The 22,615-nt window shown below is 37.7% G+C and overlaps 1 protein-coding gene across 3 annotated transcripts in view; it reads left to right on the forward strand.

The window, feature by feature from the left end:
* Positions 1-22,615, forward strand: part of Ccdc146 (coiled-coil domain containing 146) — a 169,281-nt gene that overhangs the window by 29,433 nt on the left and 117,233 nt on the right. For all 3 annotated transcript variants that reach the window (XM_029562356.1, XM_029562357.1, XM_029562355.1), the window contains one exon: positions 15,868-16,184. In XM_029562356.1, coding sequence (XP_029418216.1) covers positions 15,879-16,184 — 306 coding nt within the window. In that variant the 5' untranslated portion in view covers positions 15,868-15,878. The remainder of the gene's footprint in view (positions 1-15,867; positions 16,185-22,615) is intronic.

Raw genomic sequence — 22,615 nt, forward strand, 5'->3', positions numbered from 1 at the left:
TAATTCAGGTGTCTCTCTATTAATTCTCTGTCCTGTTGACCTATCTAATGGAGATGATGGCATTTTGAAGTCCCCTACTTTTAATGAATTGGGCTGGGTCTTAAAGTCCCGTAGTATTATTTTTATGAAGTTGGGTGCCCCAGAGTTTGGTGAATATATGTTCATGATTGGTGTTCTGTATGCTTCTTGTATTTGTATGGGCATGTCTTTCTTTAAGTTTGGGAAATTTTCTTCCACAATTCTGTTGAAGATCTGGTCCATGCCATTGTATTGGGATTCTTCTCCTTCCTGTATGCATATGATTCACAAGTTTGGTCTTTTTATGGTATCATTCAATTCCTGCATATTCCAGTCTTGTGATTTCTTAAATTTTTCATAGTCTTTGCTTGAGTGGTTCAGTTTGTCCACTTTATCTTCCAGTCTCGATACTCTGCTTTCCATTTCATTCATGTTAATATTTAAAGTTATTAATGAAAGATGGGTATTGAATCCTGTCATTTTTATTTCTGTTTACATTCTTGATATAGCTGTACTTTTCCACAGTCTTAACCTTCATTGGATTTCTTTCTGCAATCCCTTGGGTATAGCATTGCTGAAAGTCCCACTGTCAAATATCTGTATGTGACAAACATCTCTAGACTATTCCCAGCAGTGATAGAATACTCAAACTTTGCCTCTTCAAGATAGACCACATTTGGAACTATAAATCACACTTTAACCAAGTTTAAACAACAAATCACACCATTTAACCAAGTTTAATAATAGAAATCCTACAATGTCTGTTTTCAGACCATAATTGAATTAAGTAAGAAAACTGGAAAATCCAAAAAAGTGGAGATTAAAAGGTACATTTTTAAACAACATACAGGCCAAAGAAGAATTCTCAAGTCTTAAAAAAAATGCTTTGATGTCAATGAAAATAGAAGCATAACTTACTCAGATTTGTGGGACTCAGTAAAAGCAGTGCTTCGAAGGAAATTTTTGTATTGAATGTATATGTATATTGGAAGGAAGAAAGACTTCAAGTTCAGATTATACCCTAGAAAAAAGTAAAAGCAAAGCAAGTTAAGTACCAACTAGCTGAATAAAAGAGTATAAGATACAGTGGAAATAAGTGACACTGAAAATAGGAAATCAATTGACAAAGTCAATAAAATGAAAAGCTTGTCCTTAGAAAAGACCAATAAAATTGATAAGCCTCTAGCAAGGGTAAGAGAAAAAGTTTATACAAAAGGAATTAACAAATCTATAGCCACAAATTTGGTGTTCTAAATAAATGGGCTAGTTTTTTGAAAGATAGATACAATCTTCCAAAACTGACAGAAGAAGAAATATTCTAAATAAGCAAGTATATATAGAGGAACCGTATAAATAGCTAACAATATTCCAGACAAGAAAGCACAAGTGTTCACAATGAAGCTATACCAATTGTCTACAGTCATTTTCAGATGGTAGAAGAAGAGAGAATACTTCCTAATTAGGCCAGTGTTATCTTAATACCAATTCCAGATAAAGACGTTAAAAGAAAAGAGAATTACAGACCAATATTTCTCAATGAAATACACAGGTATAAAAAATATCCTTGTTAGCTGGATATGGTGGCACACACCTTTAATCCCAGCACTCGGGAAGCAAAGGCTGGTGGATTTCTGTGAGTTCAAGTCCAGGCTGGTCTACATAGTGAGTTCCAGGCCAGCTGGGACTATAGGGAGACCCTGTCTCAAAAAGACCAAAAAGAAAAAAATCCTTGACAAAGTATCATTAAATTGAATAAAATAATATGTAAAAGGTATTATGCATCATTACCAAGTAGAACTTATGTAATGATGGTTTGACATTCATAAATGATTCAGGAAATCCATCATATCACCAAGCTAAAAAAAAAAAAAAAAAAAAAAAGAAAAAGAAAGAAAAAAATTATGAATGGGGTGTTGGATTTGGTCAAAAGATTTTATGTTCCTACTGATATAATCATGTGATTTTTCTTTTCTGTTTTTTTTTTTTTTTTTTTTTGTGACAGGGTCTCCCTGTAGCCCCAGCTGTCCTGGAACTCACTGTGTAGACCAGGATGGCCTCGAGCTCACAAAGATCTGCTTACCTCTGCTTCCCGAGTGCTAGGACTAAAGGTGTGCGCTACCACACCTAGCTTTCATTCATAATTTTAAACAAACACTCGCAGGAAACAAAAAACAGTGTGGAGCTTCCTTAACCTGATAAAGAATGTCTGCAAAACACCTTCAGTCAATATTATGTTTTAAGGTAAGAAACCAGAAGGTGTCCAACTAAGATCAAGAATAAAATAAGAATATCACCAACCCCCCTACTACTTCTTTCCAGCTCCTAGATGATATAGTAAGATAAGAGAAAAAAATAAAAGATACACCAATTGGGAAAGAAAAAATAAAATTACTTTTGTTTGAAGATGACATGGTAGTCTGTAGAAAATCTAAAAGAACAAGAAACAAAACAAAACAACTTGGAATTAATAAGCACTTCAGTCCAGTTACAGGACACAAGTTAATACACAAAAGTCTATCTCCTTCATATATGCCAGCAATGAACATGTGGAATTTGAAGTTTAAAACAAAATATCACACATTATAAACCCCCAAAATGAAATACTTGTGTCTAAATCTAATAAAATATATAATACTCTAAGGAATACATATAATCTATCTATATAGATAGATATAGATATAGATATAGATATAGATATAGATATAGATATATAGATATAGATGCTAAGGAATCAACTAAATAGAGATGTAGTCCATGTTCCTAAATAAGAAGATTCAGTGTTGTCAAGATATATGTTTTTCACAATTTGTTGTATAGATTCAAGGTAACACTAATCAAAATCTCAGCAACTTACTTTATGGATGTAAACATTCAGAAGTACATTTGAGAGGCAAAAGATCCAGAATAGCCAAGACAACATTAAAAGAAGAAAGTGGAGGACTGACACCACTCAATTTTCAGACTTACTATAAACCTACAGTACTCAAGACTGAGCTATTGTCAAAAGAATGAGAAAGTAGCTCATTAGAACAGAATAGATGGTCCAGAAAAGGACTCTAATCAATACCATCCAACTGATCTTTAACAGAGGAGCAAAGATAATGCAACACCATCAAAACAAGCATAGTCTTCTCAATAAATTGTGCTTGGCAGTTGGTATGAAATGGGGTTCAACATCCACATGCAAAAATTGAATCTTACACTGGTGTTAACAAAAATTAACTCAAAATGAATCACAGATCTTAGTGTGAAATGAAACCTATGATATTTTTAGAAGGTATAGGAGAAAATCAAGATGATTTTAGGTCTGGTGAAGATGCCTTAGATAACATCTCCAAAGGCATGATCTAGATATAAAAGAAATAATAATCTGAACTTCATTAAAATTAAAAAATTCCTCATGTATGAATGGCAATGCCAACAGCATGAAAAGTAAATCCACTGAGAAAATTATACAAAAGGTACAGCTGACAAATATCTACTATCCAAAATAAGACTTAAAATTCAACAACAGATTTTAAAAGTAATCCAACAATCCTTAAGAGATTCTTACTGAAAATATAGAGATAGAAAATATTGAGATGAAAATATGCACAGCACAAGTCATTATAGAAATGTAAAATAAAAGCTAGTTCTATAAAGTCACTAGAATGTCTAAAATTAAATATTTAAGATAAGAATATTTGATATCCTTATCAAATATTGGCAAGAATGTAAAGCAGTAGGAATACTTGTCTGCTGTTAGTGGGACTGTAACCAGGTACAGCCATGCTAGAAACCAAATTTTCAGCTTCCTATAACATTAAATATACATTTAACTATGACCCAACAATTCTACTCCTTAGTGTTACCCAAGAGAAGTAGAAACCACATGGAGACTTGTCCTCTAATGCTATTAGAAACTTGATTCATAATTACCAGAATCTGGAAAAAAAGCAAGTATCTGTCAACTGATGAACAGCAGATAAACAGCAGCATATGTATACAGTGGAATTGAATTCAACAAGAAAAAAAATTAAATACTGGTAAACAGTGAGGTAGATGAATAGTTTAAATCTCACACTGAGAGATAGATGCCAAACATGTCTATAATTCTGTTTTACTTTGGGATACCATAACAAAGTACTGAAGAATAGGTGACTTATAAACAATAGAAGACATTTCTCTCCATCTTGAAAGCTGGAAGTCTAAAATCAGGGTGCCAGAATAATCATGTTCAGGTGAGGACCCACTTCTGAACTGTCACTGCCTTCTTCTTATCATGTCTTCACATGGCAGAATGAGAGCTAGATAGCACTCTAGCTTCTTGTAATGGCACTAGGCACGAATCCCATTCATGAGGCTTCCATCCACAAGACCTATTATCCCAACTAGTCCCACCATCAGATACCATCACATTCGAATTACATTTTAACATATGAATTTGGGGGTCACAAACATCTTCGTAGAAGATCATAGGAAACTTTAGAAAAGACAAAATGACTGGTTATTGTCAGATGCTCCAGGGGTGGTGGATATGGAGGGTAGAAAGACACAAAGGAACTTCATTGAATATTGCAAAGGTTTCAGTAGTGATCAGTAACCGTCACTGTTTGTAAGAGCTCATCAAACTATTTGTGGCTTTTATTGTACACAACTTATACCTTAATAGAGCTGATTCTTTATACTACTTAATTCCCAATTCCCTTTTTTTCTCATGTCTCTGGACATGAGGCCTCAGTTTTTGGTCTTTAGCATATGATTACGTGGTCAGTGATTAGTATCACACTGATCCCTACAGAGATGTGTATCTGCCTGGTTCCAGGCATAGCCTGTATTCTCCTCTGAGAATTCTGCATCCCCATCTGGCTCTTAATTGTATGGTTCCCAGAACTTATGGCTCAACATCCTCACATTATACCTTCAATGACTCTCAGGGTGTCATTTTCCCTATCAGACCCAACAACCTGTCCCCCACCACTCTGTGAGCTCTCCAGATCTCTCTATCCTGATAAATTTCTTTTCTTTATCATATGAAACTTTGTTTCTGTCCCCAAGTTCAACTTGGAACTGGAGGCACATCAGTTTCTTGATGTTTTTGAATGTCTGCATTCCATTTCATTTCTTAAGATGAGGTCCAGGGTGCACAGAGTATCTCAGGGGCCGTGTGAACTTGCTTTCTCATCACCAACTCAGAAATTTATTTTCGTTTTTAATTTCCTCTTCCAATGTAGATATTGGCTAGGGAGATATTCTTCTAGCCTTGTAGTTAATAAGCTAAGAGATGGTACTCAGAGGAGGAAGACTAACATAGGATTCTCTTAGGGTGAGTAGGAACAGGAAATACTTAAGCAATCTAAAGAGGGCTATATTTGTAGACATGGGAAGGGAAACTGCCTACTTCACTTGTCTGAGGTGGCTCTTTCCTGATTTGGATTGACGTGCATTCTTTTAAAGACGTTTTAAAAAATCGTGTTGCTTGCTCTCTGCTTCACCGATACCCAAGTGTCCTATACAGTCATTGTTATCCTAGACTTCAGATCTCGAGTGGAATTTGAGGATTACTCGTTTTGTTGTGTTTTGCTCTGCTCTCACACTCATGGCTGACTGGAATTCTGGGTCAAATTCATTCTTGAGAGGACCAGGTCATGTCGCTTATATATTATTAAAACATTTGGTCCAGCTGTCAAAATAATTAAAGGAGCACTGAACATGAAAGCAAAATGAACAAGGCGGTGGATGGGAGCTAACCTTTTTTGAGGACTATATGTTAGGCTCTGTGCTGAGACTCCACTGGCCTTGCCCCATTTCATCATCACAGTATCGTTAGATCGTTGTGCAGCTTAGGAAAGAGCTAGAGATTGAATATTTTGCTCAAAGTCACCCAAGAAGCAAAGAAATGAGATTGAAGTCTAAACTGATGAACTTCAAATATAGTCATTTCCATGACTTGGTGTTATTCTGGGAGTTAAAACTATGAATCCAGTCTCAGGTGAAACATAGGACAAAGAGGAGGCGGGAAAGAGAGATGGACGAAAAGAGGAAGGAGGGTGGAAGGGGGGGAGGAAGAGAACAACAACAACAGCCAGGCTGCTGCTGGGAAGCAGGAAAAGCCCAGGTTTTGTAAAGCTCTTTGTGGAAGTGCAGAGTTCCTGTGAAGCAGAGAAAGGGGAAGAGGAAATGGTAACTGAAAAAGTAGGTTTACAAGGCAGTGTCTATTTATTGTTTTTGACTGTTATTTTGAGACACTGGTCTCAGTATATAGCCCTGGCTGGCCTAGAACTCACTGTTCTCCTGCCTCCTAAGTGCTGTGATTACTGGCATGTACCACCACACTCAGCTAAGGCAATTTCTTAGATAAGCTGTGTAGACTAGCATTATGACATTCTAAATTTTTTCTGGTTTTGTGTTTAAAAACTCAAGCAAGGAGACAGTGAAGTTTTTAAAGCCCAAGTGGTGGCCTGCATGTGGGGATTCTAGTCAGGCCCAAATATGTAGAATCTCTTTTTCACAGCCCTTCTAGAAAACTGTCAGCTGTAGATCTATTTGGGCATTCCAACCCTCCTGTGAGATCTGAAAGTGTTAGCCTTCACACTACTAAGTTATTTGGAAACTACTGAGGGAGCTGAAAGGACCCTTTTGGTACTCTTTGACTTTCTAAAGACTTGTAGAACGACTGCACATTACTTCAGATGTAAAACCAGTATGTACATATGAAGGCTTTCTTTTTGTTTGTAACTATAGCAACAAATTCTAGAATCCATTGTTTTTTTCCAGCTTAAAGTTACCACCTCAAGGATTGCCTAATAATCACTGCTTTCCAAGGACTGATTGTCTTACCTGCTTGGTCCTGTGTCAACCTGCTCTTTGCTAGAGCAGCCCTGGTCTATGGTGTTGCAGCGACACACTGGATTCCATCAACCTGCCTGTGTCCATAGTTCTGTTTCTGTTACTGGAGACCAAGAGAAAAGGGCTTTGCCAAGACCATGAAGAAAGTCTTAAATGTGATATAATATGAAAGGGAAAGGGCCTTGAGCTCAGGGAGGATTTGAATAAATCACCCCAGCCATTTATTGGTGCTGATCTTGGGTGTAGCCTCTATGCCCTCTGAGTTTCAATTTCCTTTTCTACAAGATGGAGATAATTTATGTGATGTATAGTTGTTGCTCAAAATAAAGGAAGTAATATTAAATTACAAAGGGCTTTTAAACACTGCCTTAGGTACACAGTGAGTGGCCATTGGGCATGAAGCCTTCATGCCAACAAAGGTGACCAGTGGTCTGTGTTGGAGACAAAAGCATGTCTATTTCTGTGACAGTTCAGCCGCATGGACGTTGCTTCTTTCTCATGATCCTATGTGTTATACCTATATAGAAATGGTAGTAAAGAGCTCTAAGAAGGGAAAACACCCAAGAACCTTTGAAGCGAGGGCAAGGAGCTTTTCATAGGACCCAGTAGGCATGGGGAGACAGAGGCAAGAGGCTAGCGCAATGAGGAAACCTAGCACTCTGAGCATCTTTCCATCCCAAGGAGCAGGGCCTATCTTGTACCATAGCTTTGGGTCCTCATTTTTGAGAAAGGGTCTCTCATTGAACCTGGAGCCTGCAGGTTCAGCTAGACTGGCTGGGTGCTAGAGACTATAACTCAAGTCCTCAAGCATTTTACTAACTGAACAATCTCTTCAGCCCCAAGTTTTGCTTTCTTCTGTATGTGTTTACTTAAAAGTATTACAGACTACATTGTCCTTCAATACTTCAATTATGAGACAAATTTTATCTGTACATAATTACAGTTTTCATTTGTATGTGTGTGTGTTGTGTGTGTGGTATGTGCATGTGTGTGTTGTGTATGCATGTTGTATATGTGTGTGTAGTATATGTATGTGTGTGTGTATTTGTGTGTGCATGAATGGACTTTTTTGCATAATTCTTTTTCAAGAGGGTTATTTTGCATTTGTATGTGTGTGTTATTTTTAGGAACAGAAAGAAGGTGTGTTTACTGGGTCTTTGAATGACAAAGCTTTTTCTTCTACTGTCTGTTTTGTTTTGTTTTGATTTTTGTTTTTGAGACAGGGTCTCATGATGTAGCCCTGGCTGACCTCAAACTCAAAGAGATCCACCTGCCTCTGCCTGCTAAGTGCTGGGGTTAAAGGTGTATACCACCACTCCTAGCCTTTACCCTGTTTTCGTGAAAATATTTTTTCTTCTATGTCTTTAAAAACTATTTTAAGTCTAAATTTTCAGTAGGCTTTTGAACTAGTACATTTCCCTCTGGTTTTTCATGCCAGCTAAGCATTATTTATCAAGTCTAATTTAGTCTTTGTATAACACTATAATGATCAATCTTGTTTAATTGTACTTGGAAGAAAAGGCCTGTACATGAAAAAAATAATTTTATGTGTTGCATTTAGGACTGTTAGTTTGGTAGCACCTGATACTACTGTTGTTCATTAAATGAATCTGAGTATGCCTCATTTAAGATTGGCTGCCCTGGGCTGGGGCAGCTGTTAAAGGCTAAGGCTAACAAGGAAAATGTCAAAGCATGGCTGCCTAGTGTTCTGAGCTGGTCGTCATGCAGACCAGAGTCTTCTTAGGATGGATTTTCAGTGAGACGTATAATGTGCTCTTCAAAAGAAAGATACGTGAGATCCCAAAGCTGAGCTGACAGGACTGGGAGGCACTGCTCATACAGCTCTATACCACAATATTTTGTTACCAGCCTTTTGACATTTCTGTGATTTAAAAAATATTTTTGGAAACAGAAACAAAAATAAATCTATGGAAGTGTTGGAGAGTTCTCCCTTCCTCTAAGAGTTGCTGTAGAAACACACACCAGTCTGACCTACAGCATTGGGCTGCTGGGGAAAGGACATGCATTGTGATTCCAGGCAATTAGAAGAGCTCAGTTATAAAAAACAAATGATCAGACAGTGTGGGAACCTGGGAGGGAGATACAACATGTTTGACATTTAAGTTACAGCCTGTTCTTTCTAAAATGAGCCAAATCTGTGGGTCCTATGGCTGGTATTATTGAAAGGGAATATGGTTTCTTACCATATCTTTTTTGGAGTATTGCCATCTTACCATCAGAAAAGCACTGTGTAGCCTTGCCCTGTTCTCCAGAACATGTGTGCTTTAATTTTTATATATACTCCTTGAAACTGTCAAGAAAGCTTCCCTTACGAGTTCAGAATCAAAACAAAGAGATGAGCACCTAAGTTAGGTTTTAAAGAAGAGGAAGTGGTCGTGTGTGCAAAGCTCATTGCTTCATTTTGCTTTGTGAAGTTTCCTGTTTTAGCTTTTATCTTTACCCCCAGATGAAGTGAAAGACAGAGGAGTGAGAAGTTCTGAGATGGGACTGAAGCTTTGGGGTTTCACTTTGTGTCTTCTTCACCAGTCTTTTCTTCTCTGTGTATCAAATCTCGTGTCTGATTCTTGTGCGCTGCTTTCTAGATGTAAGACCACATCCTTCCTTACTGTGCCCTGGAGTCCCCCAGAAGTGTGCCGTGTGCAGTCACCCTGCTTCTGCGGTTCAAGCCTCCTTGACACCTGTTTCTGTTACAGCTTTTTAAAAGTTGTGTCTCTAGTTCTTTGGTTTCTGTCTTGACATCCATTTTTAAATCCCCCAAAGTCAGTGTCATCTACCTGGTTTTTCTCACCATGATGTCTGTTTTCTGCACAGTGGTGGCTCCTAGTCACCACATTCACACTTTCCAAGCCATTTTGCTCCATCACCAGATAGCTGCAAAAATGCAAGTGCTCTCTACTATCTATACACAGGAGTCCAAATTCAGACTGAGTATCCAGCTTCCTAAGAACAGTGTTTCCCTTTGGGGCTCCCTTAACCTTATCCGGCGTGGCAAAGAGATCTTAGTCACAGTCCTGCTTTGATTCTTTTCAGGTTTTTAATTATGTGCATCTTTGAAAATTCTTGATATTTAGCTGCTGATATTCTCAGTTGGAAAAGGAGAAAATTGAGTAATAATGATGTGTCTTTCACCCCTTGATCAATGAATTCAAGAATCAGAACCACCAAGCCTTCTGGTTTCATATTATAAGAACATGCATTCTATGAAAGAATGAGGCACCTTCTCAACCAGTACCAGAAATCCAGTAAGACAGACATGAGATAGTGCAGACTGAGCTGAAGAGTAGACATTAAAACCAAGACAAGTATACTATCTTCTCTGACAAGAGTATTAAATGGACTGTTCTTTTGACCAAGTGCAGGTTTATGTATTCCAGACATCAAAAGAGTGTATAATGAGACTGGTATTGTTTCAATCAGGGAGGCACCTTATTAGCTCTCTCTACAGAAGGGCAGAGCCACTCTAATGGAACCAGTATGGATCAAAGGAAACCTTATAAGCTAAGGCTAAATGCTGTGTGCCATCACCTTGAAATACTTAGTCATTATCTTTTTCTTTAGTCTTTTGAGACAGGTTCTCCTTGTAGTCGCAGCAGGCTTGGAACTCATTATGTAGACCAGGCTGGCCTCAATCCCACAGAGATCCCCCTGCCTCTGCTTCCCAAGTGTCAGGCAGGACTTGGGTACAAATTGACATCATTAAGGACAGAACTCCTGGCACTCAAGCAGAAAGCATTTTAGTTTAAAAGCATCTTAGCAAATTATTACAAAATTAAAGCAAAAACATAAAAGCTGCAATAAAGTGTTGGAGAGTTATGGAAATTCCAGTTTTGAAAATTACTACAGTATTTTGTAAGTGAAATATTCACAAGCTTATAAATACAAATTAAATTGAAAGATCATTGCGTTTGGCAGAATATTCTTTGGATGAAGTTTTTTACTAAGCTAAGAATTAACAAGGAACATATTTTTTTAATTTGTTTTTTTGAACCTATACAAATGGGCTGCATAAGCAAGTGTTTTGGTGTAGATACTGAATGTAAAGCCCCTCTTAGATTCCTGCACAGTCTTCACAAGTTGCATAAATGTCATAGGAAACATTAAAATGAATGCTAAATAATTTGTACTTAAAGTTATACATTAAACTGATGTATATAGAGATCAATCTCTTCAGAAAATTTTTTTTATTTATTTTTACACCCACTTCCCAGATAGCACCCTCCCATAGCCTCCCTCCCCCGACTAGAGCCCTTATACTCTGATATCTCTGCTACTGTCTGCTGTGTTGTCAGCACCCCAGCCATTCCCCACTACTTGCCCTTCTTGTGAATCTAGTCAGCCTGTCTAGAGGTCTTTATTTTAGGAGGGTCAGCTGTTCCTCACCTAACAGTAGTCAGTTGTCAATATTCCTTTGGATAAGATTGGGGTCTGCTGTTCAATTTCCAAGTTCTATCCTGGGTTTCTATCTGGGAATCCCTTTGGCCACCCTGGTCAACAACTCAAAAGAAGGTATCGCTTGTCTGGCATTGTTACTTGTTATAGCCTTTAACTATGCATATGGACTCTTATGAAATTATATATGCCTCTTTATCTTTGGTTATACTTCCCTTTTGGGTATTTAAGGCCACATAGTTGGTCCACATAAACAATTTTATTTTTACTCTTAAGGTCATTTGAGGATCTGTACATCAGGGGTCACATAGGCTTGGGAGGAGCCCCTGGCTCGTTTCTTTTACCAGTTCCGCCTATGTGAAGATAAGTCAAAGGTCCTGCTCGACCATGGTTGGCTTCGCTTGGAAGCATGGAGGAAATGATTCCTCTGTGTTGACCCTCCTCTTTATAGACTGGACACTGGTTCAAGTATATCTGATGGGGTCTCCTCAGCCTCCTTGATCAAGAGGACAGGTGACCCATCACCATTATAGGAATTTTGAGAGATGCTCATAGTCCCCTGGAACTAGTTGACCTAGGAGGGCAAGGAGAAAAAGGCATCCTTTATGTCCCTCTGACCAAATTATTATAGACCTCAATGTATGTCTGTTAAACACTCGTAGGTAAGGGTTATCTGAGAACAACTGATCTTTGCTCAAGATTTACCTGCATGACACATAGTAATTAAAAATACCAGACTGGTGGAACTAACCTTCTTGGGTGTTTAACAGACATACTTTGAGGCCTGTAATAATTTGGTCAGAGGGACATAAAGGACAGTTTTTGCTCCTAGCCCTCCTAGGTCAACTAGTTCCAGGGGACTATGAGCATCTCTCAAAATGTCCTATAATGGTAGTGGGTCACCTGTCCTCTTGATCAAGGAGGCCGAGGAGACCCCACCAGATGGACTCGAACCAGTGTCCAGTCTATAAAAAGGAGGGTCAACACAGAGAATCTTTTCCTCCATGCTTCCAAGCGAAGCCAATGGTTGAGCAGGACCTTTGACTTATCTTCATATAGGCAGAAAAAAAAATTTATGAGACAGTTGCATTAACTTTTCCTGGGGTGACATGAACAAATGACTGCTCCCCAGATAGAGCACCAATGACAGAGAAAAGTCAGGATTCCACCCCTGCCTTGATGAATCACGAGTTTATTGGCTTTGTTTAGAGCAGCCTTGGTGACTTCAAAAGAGCTTCAATGAAGATGTCCCTATGGCTGCATAGATGGAGCCCTGCCCCCATGCCAGTTAGCTTTCCACCCACTAAATTCAATAGCACCCCCTGAGACCATGGCAGTTGAGGCAGAATTACAAACAGCTGGGAAAGAGGTGTAGGTGGGAGCACTGGAATGTCAGGTGAGAGTCTAATGACCTCCCCCCTGCCTTGTTTGAGGGAAGGTCAACAGGCCCATCTTGTGGGTCTCCTGCAGGTAATCACAACTGCTCTGATTAAGAATGTAATGACAGGAACAAGAAATAAACTCACGAGGCCATAAAAAATTAATAATAGAGGAATGAATTGTGATAGGAGGGAGATGTAAGAGGGCATGCAGATATGGGAGGAGATCTGAACATGATCAAAACACATTATATGAAATACTAAATATTTTTTAAAGAATGTAATGACCCTTAAATAAAACTGACTCCTCATCTCCCTGCAGCTATCAAATTCCATTAGCTCCTCAGCTGGATGGAATTGGGGGTGAGGATATGATCAAAATACAATGTATGAAATACTCAAAAGAATTAATAAAGATAGTTTTTAAACTAATGTAAGGTGGGGCATGGTGATACACACCTATAATTCCAACACCCAAGAAGCAGAGACAAGGTGGTTCGCTGTGAAATCTGAAATCAAGACTAGCCTGGTCTACATAGTGCATTCCAGGCCAGCTGGGACTACAGGTATACTCTGTCTATAAAAAACAAAAATAAAAGGATTGGAGAGATGGCTCAGTGGGAAAGAACACTGTTTGTTCTTGCAGAAGACCTGGGTTTGTATCTCAGCACCCACATGGCAGCTAACAACTGTCTGTAACTCCAGTCCTAGAGGATCTGACGCTGTCTTTTGACCTCTGTGGGCATTGCATGACACGGGTGCACTTACCTACATGCAGGCAACATACGCATACACATAAAAATAATAAATAAAATTAAAAGAAAAAACAAGAATAAAAACAAAAAAACGAAAAAATGAACAAACAAAAGCCTAATGTAATGACTGTTATGCTTGGAGGACGGCATTTCACAAAAGAGACTCATCAGCTCTAGAGGTTGTATTTTGAAATGATTTATCAGAAATTTTTCTTGTTCTTTTGAATAGCCTGTAAATACTCTTAATAACACATGTGGCCATAGGAAGATTCTTTTCAAAATTAAACATTGCCAATTTTTTTGTGAGTTTATATTTCCCAAAAGAAACTGACATCATTTTCAATTATGTCAATTAAAAATGAAGTTGCAGAAGTATAAATTTTGATGACCTAATAAATAATTTTGCAGAAAATATGAGTCAGAAAAATCTTAAGATCAGTCAAGGTATCACTTCACTATTATTTAATTATGTAAAATTATTATACCAGAACATTTTCTTGAAATTTATATTGTTTATATTTATTTTGTTATTTACATATCCTGTTATATTCCATAAGCAATAAATAGTTTTAAAGGGAAAACTTTATATTTTGGTAACTTTCGTAGTAATTTTTTTTTTGCTTTTTAAAAATATTTTATTTATTATTTTATGTGTATGATTGCATTGTCTGCATGTATGTAAGTGCACCTGTGTCATGCAATGTCTGAGGAGGTCAGAAGAGGGCATCAGATCCCCTGGAACTGGAGTTAGGGATGGTTGTTAACTGCCATGTGGGTGCTGGGAACCAAACTGCAAGAGCAGCCAGTACTCTTAACCACTGAGCCATCTCTCCAGTCCCAAATTTTTCTTACTTTTTAAAAAACAAAACACATCTGTTTTACACTGGATTCTGCAGCCATGTAGGAAGCTGCCAGTATGATTTGGTGAAGAAAGCTTTTCGAAGCTGGTAACAGAAATCAGGGAAGAGCTTCAGTTTTGCTCCTTTGTGACTTTTGGGTTGGACAAACTGCCTTTCTAGTATGTTGAATAGATTACTGTTACATTGATGGTTTCATATTAGCATTTACCTCTGAAAAACCAAGCAAATCATTTGCAGTTGTAAAATCAGAAGAGTAGCAGAGTTTGTTTTACTCGCAAATATTCTTCACATATCTTCTAGAATGACGGTATTTGCTAGGTATTGATGATATCTAGGTAAACATAGTTTCCATTTTAAGGACTACAGTTAGGGAGGAGAGGATATGAAAAGCAGTAAATTGCAGTACAGTGTTTTAAGGGTGGGTACAGAAGCATGGACAAGCTCTATATGGTAGAGGCATCAGAGAGCTAAGTGAGATTTGCCTAGCATGATAGCCAGAAAGGTCCTGTGTGCTTATTTCAGAAATGACTCGCATTTATTGTAATCCTTGTTCTCCTTTGCAATTAAATGAATGAAAAGTGTCTTCTTCCTGAGATGAGATGTGCTCAGCCCTGCTAAGTGTGATTACTGTCTCTGTTGCCTGTTCCTTTGCTTGGCTTCTCAAGAGCTTATTTCTGCCTACACTCACCCTTCCCGTGCCCTGGCTCTTTGTTTTATATTTTCCAAAGTCTGCAATTAATTGTGGGTGTCATACATACATATATATATATATATATATATATATGTGTGTGTGTGTGTGTGTTTATGTGTGTGTAGTTTTAATGTGTATGTGTGTATACATGTTTGCATGTGTGTTGGTGCATACATGTGTGCAAACATGTTAAGCCCCAAAGTTAATGTCAGGAATCTTCTTGATGGGTCTTCTACCCTACTCTTTGAGACAGAATCTCAGTCACACCCAGAGTTCCCTGACATGGCTAATTTTTCCAGCTAGCTTGCTTGGGGAATGCCCTGTCTCTGCCCTCTCAGACTGGAATTACAAGTAGATGGTCATAGTCATTGAATATTTACATGAGTTCTGGGAGTCGAAATTCTCCTTGCTTTTAAAGCAAGGCCTTTAACTGCTGAGCTATCTCTCCAGTTCCCAATTTTATGTTATATTTTAAGGGTAAAGGTTTTATACTATTATACTCAGAAATTCAGTTTCTGCCCTCATGGAGTTCATCTAGAAAAGCTATATATTTTATTTCCCAAGTAAGGCATCAATAGCCTACTTTGTCATTAGAATTATAGATTTGACTGTAGCAATAGAGAACATCTGGGGCTGGGGGTATATGTCAGTGGGAACACTTGAGTAGCATGCTGAAGGCCCTGGGTCTTGTCCCCAGCAGAAAGACAGTAGAGGAGAGAGAGAGAGAGAGAGAGAGAGAGAGAGAGAGAGAGAGAGAGAGAGCTTTACAGCAGAGTCTTTAATAATAAGATAATAGCTAACTTTCCTGACTTACAGTGTATTGAAGTTGTATTGAGGAACAACTAATTTTTTACTAGTTTTTGTTAGTCTTGCTTCTTAAATGAAGGCCTTCTTAGCTAACTGAATGTTGAACAATTTTATTATAGGATTGTGAACAATGGAAGACAGTAGCACAGACATAGATGAAGAGGAAGAAGAAGAGGAGGAGGAGGAAGAAGATAAACAAGAAGACTCAGCAGCAGCAGCAGCACCACCACTGCCACCACCAGCAGCACCAGCAACAGCAGCACCACCAGCAGCAGCAGCAGCAGCAACAGCAGCACCAGCAGCAGCTGCAGCAACAGAAGAAAAGAAGGACGAGGACCCAAAAGACCTCCCTTCTGCCATAGTGCCCACGATTAACGTTCGAGATGAGCGGCTTGTTAATTTAGCTGAAACCCCAGCTTTCATTTGCCTACACAAGGTGTGTTTCTTTATATATTATTACTTAGTAAGCCCCAAATCTTCATCTACTTTAAAAATTTGGATAAAGTATCATTACCAAAATGCTGTATTGAGTTCCTCTCATAGGTGTTAATAATATGTTCAATATGGACCCAGCTTTTCCTTCAAAGCGTATATCATATAATTGTGAACTAATACAGTAGTGTAGGTTCTCTTAAAGCACAATATTAACGTATACACTGTTCATTAACTGCATTTCATAGATTGGCACATGAAATTTTAAAAATTCTTAATTTTTTAATTTAAAAAACTGCATTTACTTTAACTTTGTGTGTTTTAGTGTTTTGCCTGCATATATGTAAGTGTACCTGTGAGTATAATGTCCATAGATGCCAGAAGAGGGAGTTGGATCCCTTGTTACTGGAGTAATGTATGGTTGTTAGCTGCTATGTGAGTGCTAGGAACCAAACCTGGGTCCTCTGGAAGAACAGCCTAGTGCTCTTAACCACTGAGCCACCTTTCTGGACCCAAATTATTTAATTATTGTATAATATGTACTACATTTTCTTTCATAAAATGAAGATAGAAAATCTAGTCATGTAGTGCATATTAAAGAAATATGCATTTCTCTCATTAAGTATGGTTACTAGGGCCTGTGAAATGGCTCCGTGGGTAAAGGTGCTTGCTGCACACACAGAAGCTTGATGACCTGAACTTAATCCTTGGAATCCATGTAAAGATGAAAGGAGAGAACTGACTCCACAAAGTTGTCCTCTAACCTCCACATGCATGCCATGGCATGTATGTGTATCTATACACACACACATGCATGCACACACATACACTACTGCTACTAAATTAAAAATGCAAATATGATGACTGCAATGTAAACACTAAGATCTGCTGCTGCTTCCTGTTCATAAAGAAGCAAAAGGGGAATGTGATAAATTATCTATTCTCATTGTCTGATTATTGAAGGTAAAATGAAATGCCTATATATGAAGAGAGCTGTTTTTAGAAAAGCAACTGACCACATAGGCAAATGTTACTTTGTCCTGCTTGAGAACTACACTTTAGAAAATGGCTTAGAGGATATTTGGATTGCAGCCTAACTTATGAATAAAACATTCTAAGAAATTTAATAATCAGAATAAAAATAAGCTAAAAATTCTTAAAATAATAACTGAGTTTATTCAAAACCAGGAAACAGAACCAGTGCCAAAAAAGTTAAAACATGATAATGTGCTAGGAGCACGTGTTGAGGGTGTAGGTGCAGGATCTACATTTTTCTATAGTTTTTAACTTTTACTTTATTTTGTTATAATGTCATATATGCAAGAAAGTTTCAAGGATAGCACAAAGAATTCCCATGTGCTCTTCTTGTAAATTCTCCGGATGTTAACATCTTTCTATCTATGTCTCTCTCAACCTCTTCCCAATGCATCAGTGTATCTCCTAAAAATAAGTCCATTCTTTTGCATAACCATAGTGCAAATATATCAGGAAATTAATATTGTCTTGGTACCATGATCTGCTCTGTATATATTATTCAGATCTTTTCCATAATGCTCTACAGAGCAATGAAACTCATATGTTATGCATGGCATCCAGCTGTCATCTTTGTCTCTTTCAGCTTGGAACAGCTCCTGTCATTACCTTAATTTTTGTGGCATTGACACTGTGGAAGAGGATAAGCCAGTCATTTTGTAGAACTTCTTTTCATCTGGAGTTTTGATTTTCTCATTATTAGACTGAAGATTCACATTTGTCAGGAATATCAGAATGTTACATTCTTCTCAAGAATCTCATATCAGAAGCACGTAATGTTCACTTGCCCAGCATGAATGTTGTTAAAACTGATCACTTGGTTAAGGTGGTACTTTTAGGTTTCCCCTCTATTTGTTATTATTTTTCCCTTTTAAATTAATAAAAACCTGATATAGAGATATCCTAGACTATATATAGACTAGATAGACTATAGAGTCTCTCTCTCTCTCTCTCTCTCTCTATATATATATATATATATATGTGTGTGTGTGTGTGTACATAGATATAGATATAGACATTTATTCCTCCTAAAATTTTCACCTTTGTTTGGCATTTAGTGATGTGTCTCGCCTAAATCAATTTCTCTTATGATGATTGCTCATTACAAGTTTCTAATTTCATTGTTCCTGTACAACTGTGAGAAATTTTTGGTATTGCAGTGCTATAGTTCAAACCCTGGGTTTCTGACATGTGAGGCAAGCACTCTAGCACATTCCCAATTCAAAGACATTTGTTATTGTTGTTTGAAATAAGAGGTCTCATTATATTTTCTAGATTGGTCTCAAATCTCTGGATTCAAGTGGTCCTTCTGCCTCAGTCTCCTGAGTGCTGGGACTACAGATGCATGCCACCCTGCCTAATTTCTTCTACAATTATATCAGGTAGCTTCCTATCTATGCTAAAGAAATTTTTCCACTTTCTGACTTACTTATTTGTCTTTGTGTAACAGTGTGGTACTGTGGATTTTTAATCAGTGGGATATAATCCATTTCTGTCATTTTGTATTTCCATTCCCAGATTTGGCTAGTGTGCATGCTTTAATTAGGTTCAGTTTTCTTTTTGGCCCATCCCCATGATCTCTCTCTCTCTCTCTCTCTCTCTCTCTCTCTCTCTCTCTCATATACATCTCTTTGTGTATGTGTGTATTGTATGTAAATGTATGTGTGTGTACTTCTTTACTTAATAAAAATGTATTCCAGGCTCTCATCCCCCCACCCCGCCCCAGCCTGGAAAAAGTCCTTTCTTGGAAGATCTCTAGTTGTTTTAGTGAAGAATGATATTTGGAAATTAAGATCTCAATGCTAAATATGGTCATTATGCTAGGCCCATTCTGTGGATAGAGTTAAAAATAGATGCATGAATATTTGTAACTATACAAATTTGTAACTATGTCTACACCTGTCTTGGTATATTTAAAATCATAAATTCATACCTGACCAGGATTCATTATTTCTACTATAATCCACTATATATACAACTTTCTATTAAGCTTCTACCCTTAATGAATCCATGAAATAAAAACTAAGGCTAAGTTTTTGTCCTAAGTTTAAAGTAGTTGGTGGCATGCGTGTGGTTCAACATACACTCATCATTAAGATCCACCATTATTAGGCCTGTCGTGAGTTGTTTGAAACCTGATCCTTTGGACTAGTTAAAGCAGACCCTCTGAGCCCAGTGTATCCCATAGCTGCTAACCATGAAGAAACTTGTTCAGGCTGGGTTAATGCCCTGCAAGCATGAGGAACTGAGTTAGTCTCTCCAGAACCCACATAAAGCCGGGTGGGTAGGTCATGTCTGTAATCCTAATGCTCCTGTAGTGAGATGGGAGTGGGAGAAATGAGAATCCCCACAACTCACAGGCCAGCTAGCCTGCTGTATGCAGTGCAGCAGCAAAGCAACAAAGAGAGACCCTGCCTACAAGGTGGAAGATGAAGACCAACCCTCAAGGTTGTCCTCTATCACTCTTAGGGCTCAGCATCAGAATCTTATATAAAACTAACCACTTTTCACGTTTTCCTCTAATTAGCCAATCTACAACCCTTGTGGGAAGCCTAAGGGATAATGCACATGGACCTTAATAAAGCGCAGACAGGTCCTCTCTTTCTTGCTCCTACACATCTGGCTGCCTTCAGACTTCTCGTCTGGGCATCCTCTACTGATACCTCTAACTCTCTGGGATATGTAAGTAAAGCATTTCTTGTGCTTTACTTTTTGTTGTTGTTGTTTCATCTCCTATAGCCTCGTACCCAGCTGACTTCCCCATCACACCTCTCCCCCAGGTCAGGTATGTCTTACACGGTATCTCCCTTGGCTTATAGCCATTCTCTACAGAGAGGCCTTAAGACCAAATTAGAAAGGAACTATAACAAGAAAAATCACAACTTGAGTTTATTTATTTCTAAAAAAATTATGCTAGTAGTAAAAATTATTCTGAGGTTTTTAAAAATCTAAAGATGAAACACAAAAGGCTTGTTTTGTAAAATCAGTGGAGAACTTAGGACATATTTATATTCAACATAATAATTTGTTAAGTACTTCAGAAATTTCTGAATACACATAATTGCACAAATGATAATTATTTTTCATTGAGTGTTTTGGTTTCTTTTCCTGTTGCTGTGATAAAATACTCTGACAAAGCGTAAGCAAGGAAGGGTTTCCTCAGGCTCACAGTTCAAGGGTGCAGACTGCATGGCAGAGAAGTCAAAGCAGCAAGAGCTTGAAGCAACTTGTCACAACAAATGCCTAATAAGAAGCAAAGAGCCACAAATCTTTGTGCTCATCCTACGTTCTTCTTTTTATGCAGTCCAAGATCCCAGTCCACAGTATGGTACCATTCATAGTGGATGATCATCCCACCTCGATTAATCTAATCATGATAATCCCCCAGAGGGCTTTCTTCCAGGTGATTCTAGATCTCTCAAGTTGACAGTAGAGATTAACCATCACAGATATTGTATGCCAAGTCTCTGATCAAGTGGACATGCAAGAGATCTCAACCATAGTGTCAAATTACTGTCTTCCTGACTTTTTTTTAATAGTGTCAGCATTATTAATTTCACTGCCAATGAATTGTTCCTCAAACCTCTGAGGTCTTACAGAACAAATTATTGGCATCAGACAATGTTATTTGTGTAATAAACACCAAGGGGTCTGGCAATAGCTAAGTGGGAGATTGCTTGCCCTGCATGTGTGAGACTCTTGGGTTCCTTCCTAAATAAAACACTAAGATACTGTTCAGAATTGTTGACTGTAGTTTTATATTATAATTCTGTTATCATTTTTCTAAGATTTGCAAAGATCTTAAGGTTTTTATATCAATTTTCCTTCAGTTGTGTAAATAGCTGTTATATCTGAAAAATAACAAAGAGTTCAGATGGCAACTGAAAGACAGCTATCAGGAATCCACTTCCAAGTGTCCAGATGTTTGACATCATGTTGAAAACACCAGAAGCACTTACAGAATGTACTGTTACTAATGCTAGTTGCACAGCTGGCCTGTGCTACTGAGTGACTGAGCACAGATGCCATGTTGTCATTGGATATTGCCTAAAGAATCTGTTCATGTGTGACATGCATGGTCTTCTGCAATTTAGACCTAGGCTGCTTTTTTAATGTAATCATTCACTTAGACCCTAGTGGTTTTTTATACTGTTCCTCTAATTGAGGACTCTCTCAAGTGCCTGAGGTAACTGTCATACAATAACAAATGTGATGTAAGATCATGGTTCTCCAAAAAATATGCCTAGTCACAATGCTATTTAAAAGTTTGTCATTCAGACTAAAAATCCAAATGAAATTCTTCCATACTTTACAACCTTTGCATCTGTCCCTAGCCTTTCAGAATCTCGCTCAATTTTCTCTTTCAGGAAATTGCCTGTGTACTCAACAAACAGGAATTTCTCGAGCCTCCAAACTCTTGTGACATTTGTATACAGACATATAACCTGGTACTTAGTCAATAACCAATATTTATGAAATACCTTCTCATAAGATTCAGCATAGAAAATTTAAAGTTTTCCACTGATTTTATGATCAAATTAAGCAATAGGATCACCAGGGCAGAAACTGCACTGTTAATTGAGATGAGTGTTCAAAATGATGCTTGGGAACCTAAGCCATGGATTCTGTCACTGGACTATCAGCTAATGTAGATATGTGCTTATCCATCGATACCTATGTATGAGGCTTGCTACTCCACAGACTTTACGTGTCCCATTGAAATTTGATCCTACTCCATTTTCTTTTAAAGTTTTTATATATGACATATATAAAGTAAAACTCACAGATATTAGGTGTACTCCTTCTTGCATTTTTACACATGCCTACAACCAACACATACAGAACTGAATTTGTAATTTTCCAAATCCTAATTCTCCTATGTTTTCTTCATTATTTTGAGAGTTAAATATGTATTTTAAGTATCTCCTGAGTTTATCTTTTCTTCTACCATGTTCCCAATCCTATCAAAATACATTTTTAACAACTCAGAGGTCTCCCTGGGACCTTTCCTGGTTATTTCTCTCACTGAAGGTAACCACTATTATGACTTACAACTATATATTAGTTTGCTTCTTCTTAAACATTGTGTACACAGAATCATATGATGTATTTTTGTTCTGGCTTCTTTTACTCATCATTGTATTTGTGAGATTCATAACACTTTGTGTGAAAATAGTTTTATTCTTTGTTTTCACTGCCGTGTAGCATCTTACTATTCTTACATATGTCTGTACTTATAAATTCATTTATCTTTGGTATGTGACTAAGAGTGAGGCTACTGTGTCATAGTGGAGGTTTAGAATCAGCTTTAGCAGAACTCTGAAGTGCTTTCCAAAGATATTGTACAATATGCACCCTGATGGGCTTCATGTTGGCTGCTGAAATAGATCAAGCTTAATTCTA

The sequence above is a fragment of the Nannospalax galili genome, unplaced genomic scaffold, assembly GCF_000622305.1.
Source record: "Nannospalax galili isolate Female #2095 unplaced genomic scaffold, S.galili_v1.0 scaffold312, whole genome shotgun sequence".
In the NCBI taxonomy this organism is placed as follows: Eukaryota; Metazoa; Chordata; class Mammalia; order Rodentia; family Spalacidae; genus Nannospalax; species Nannospalax galili.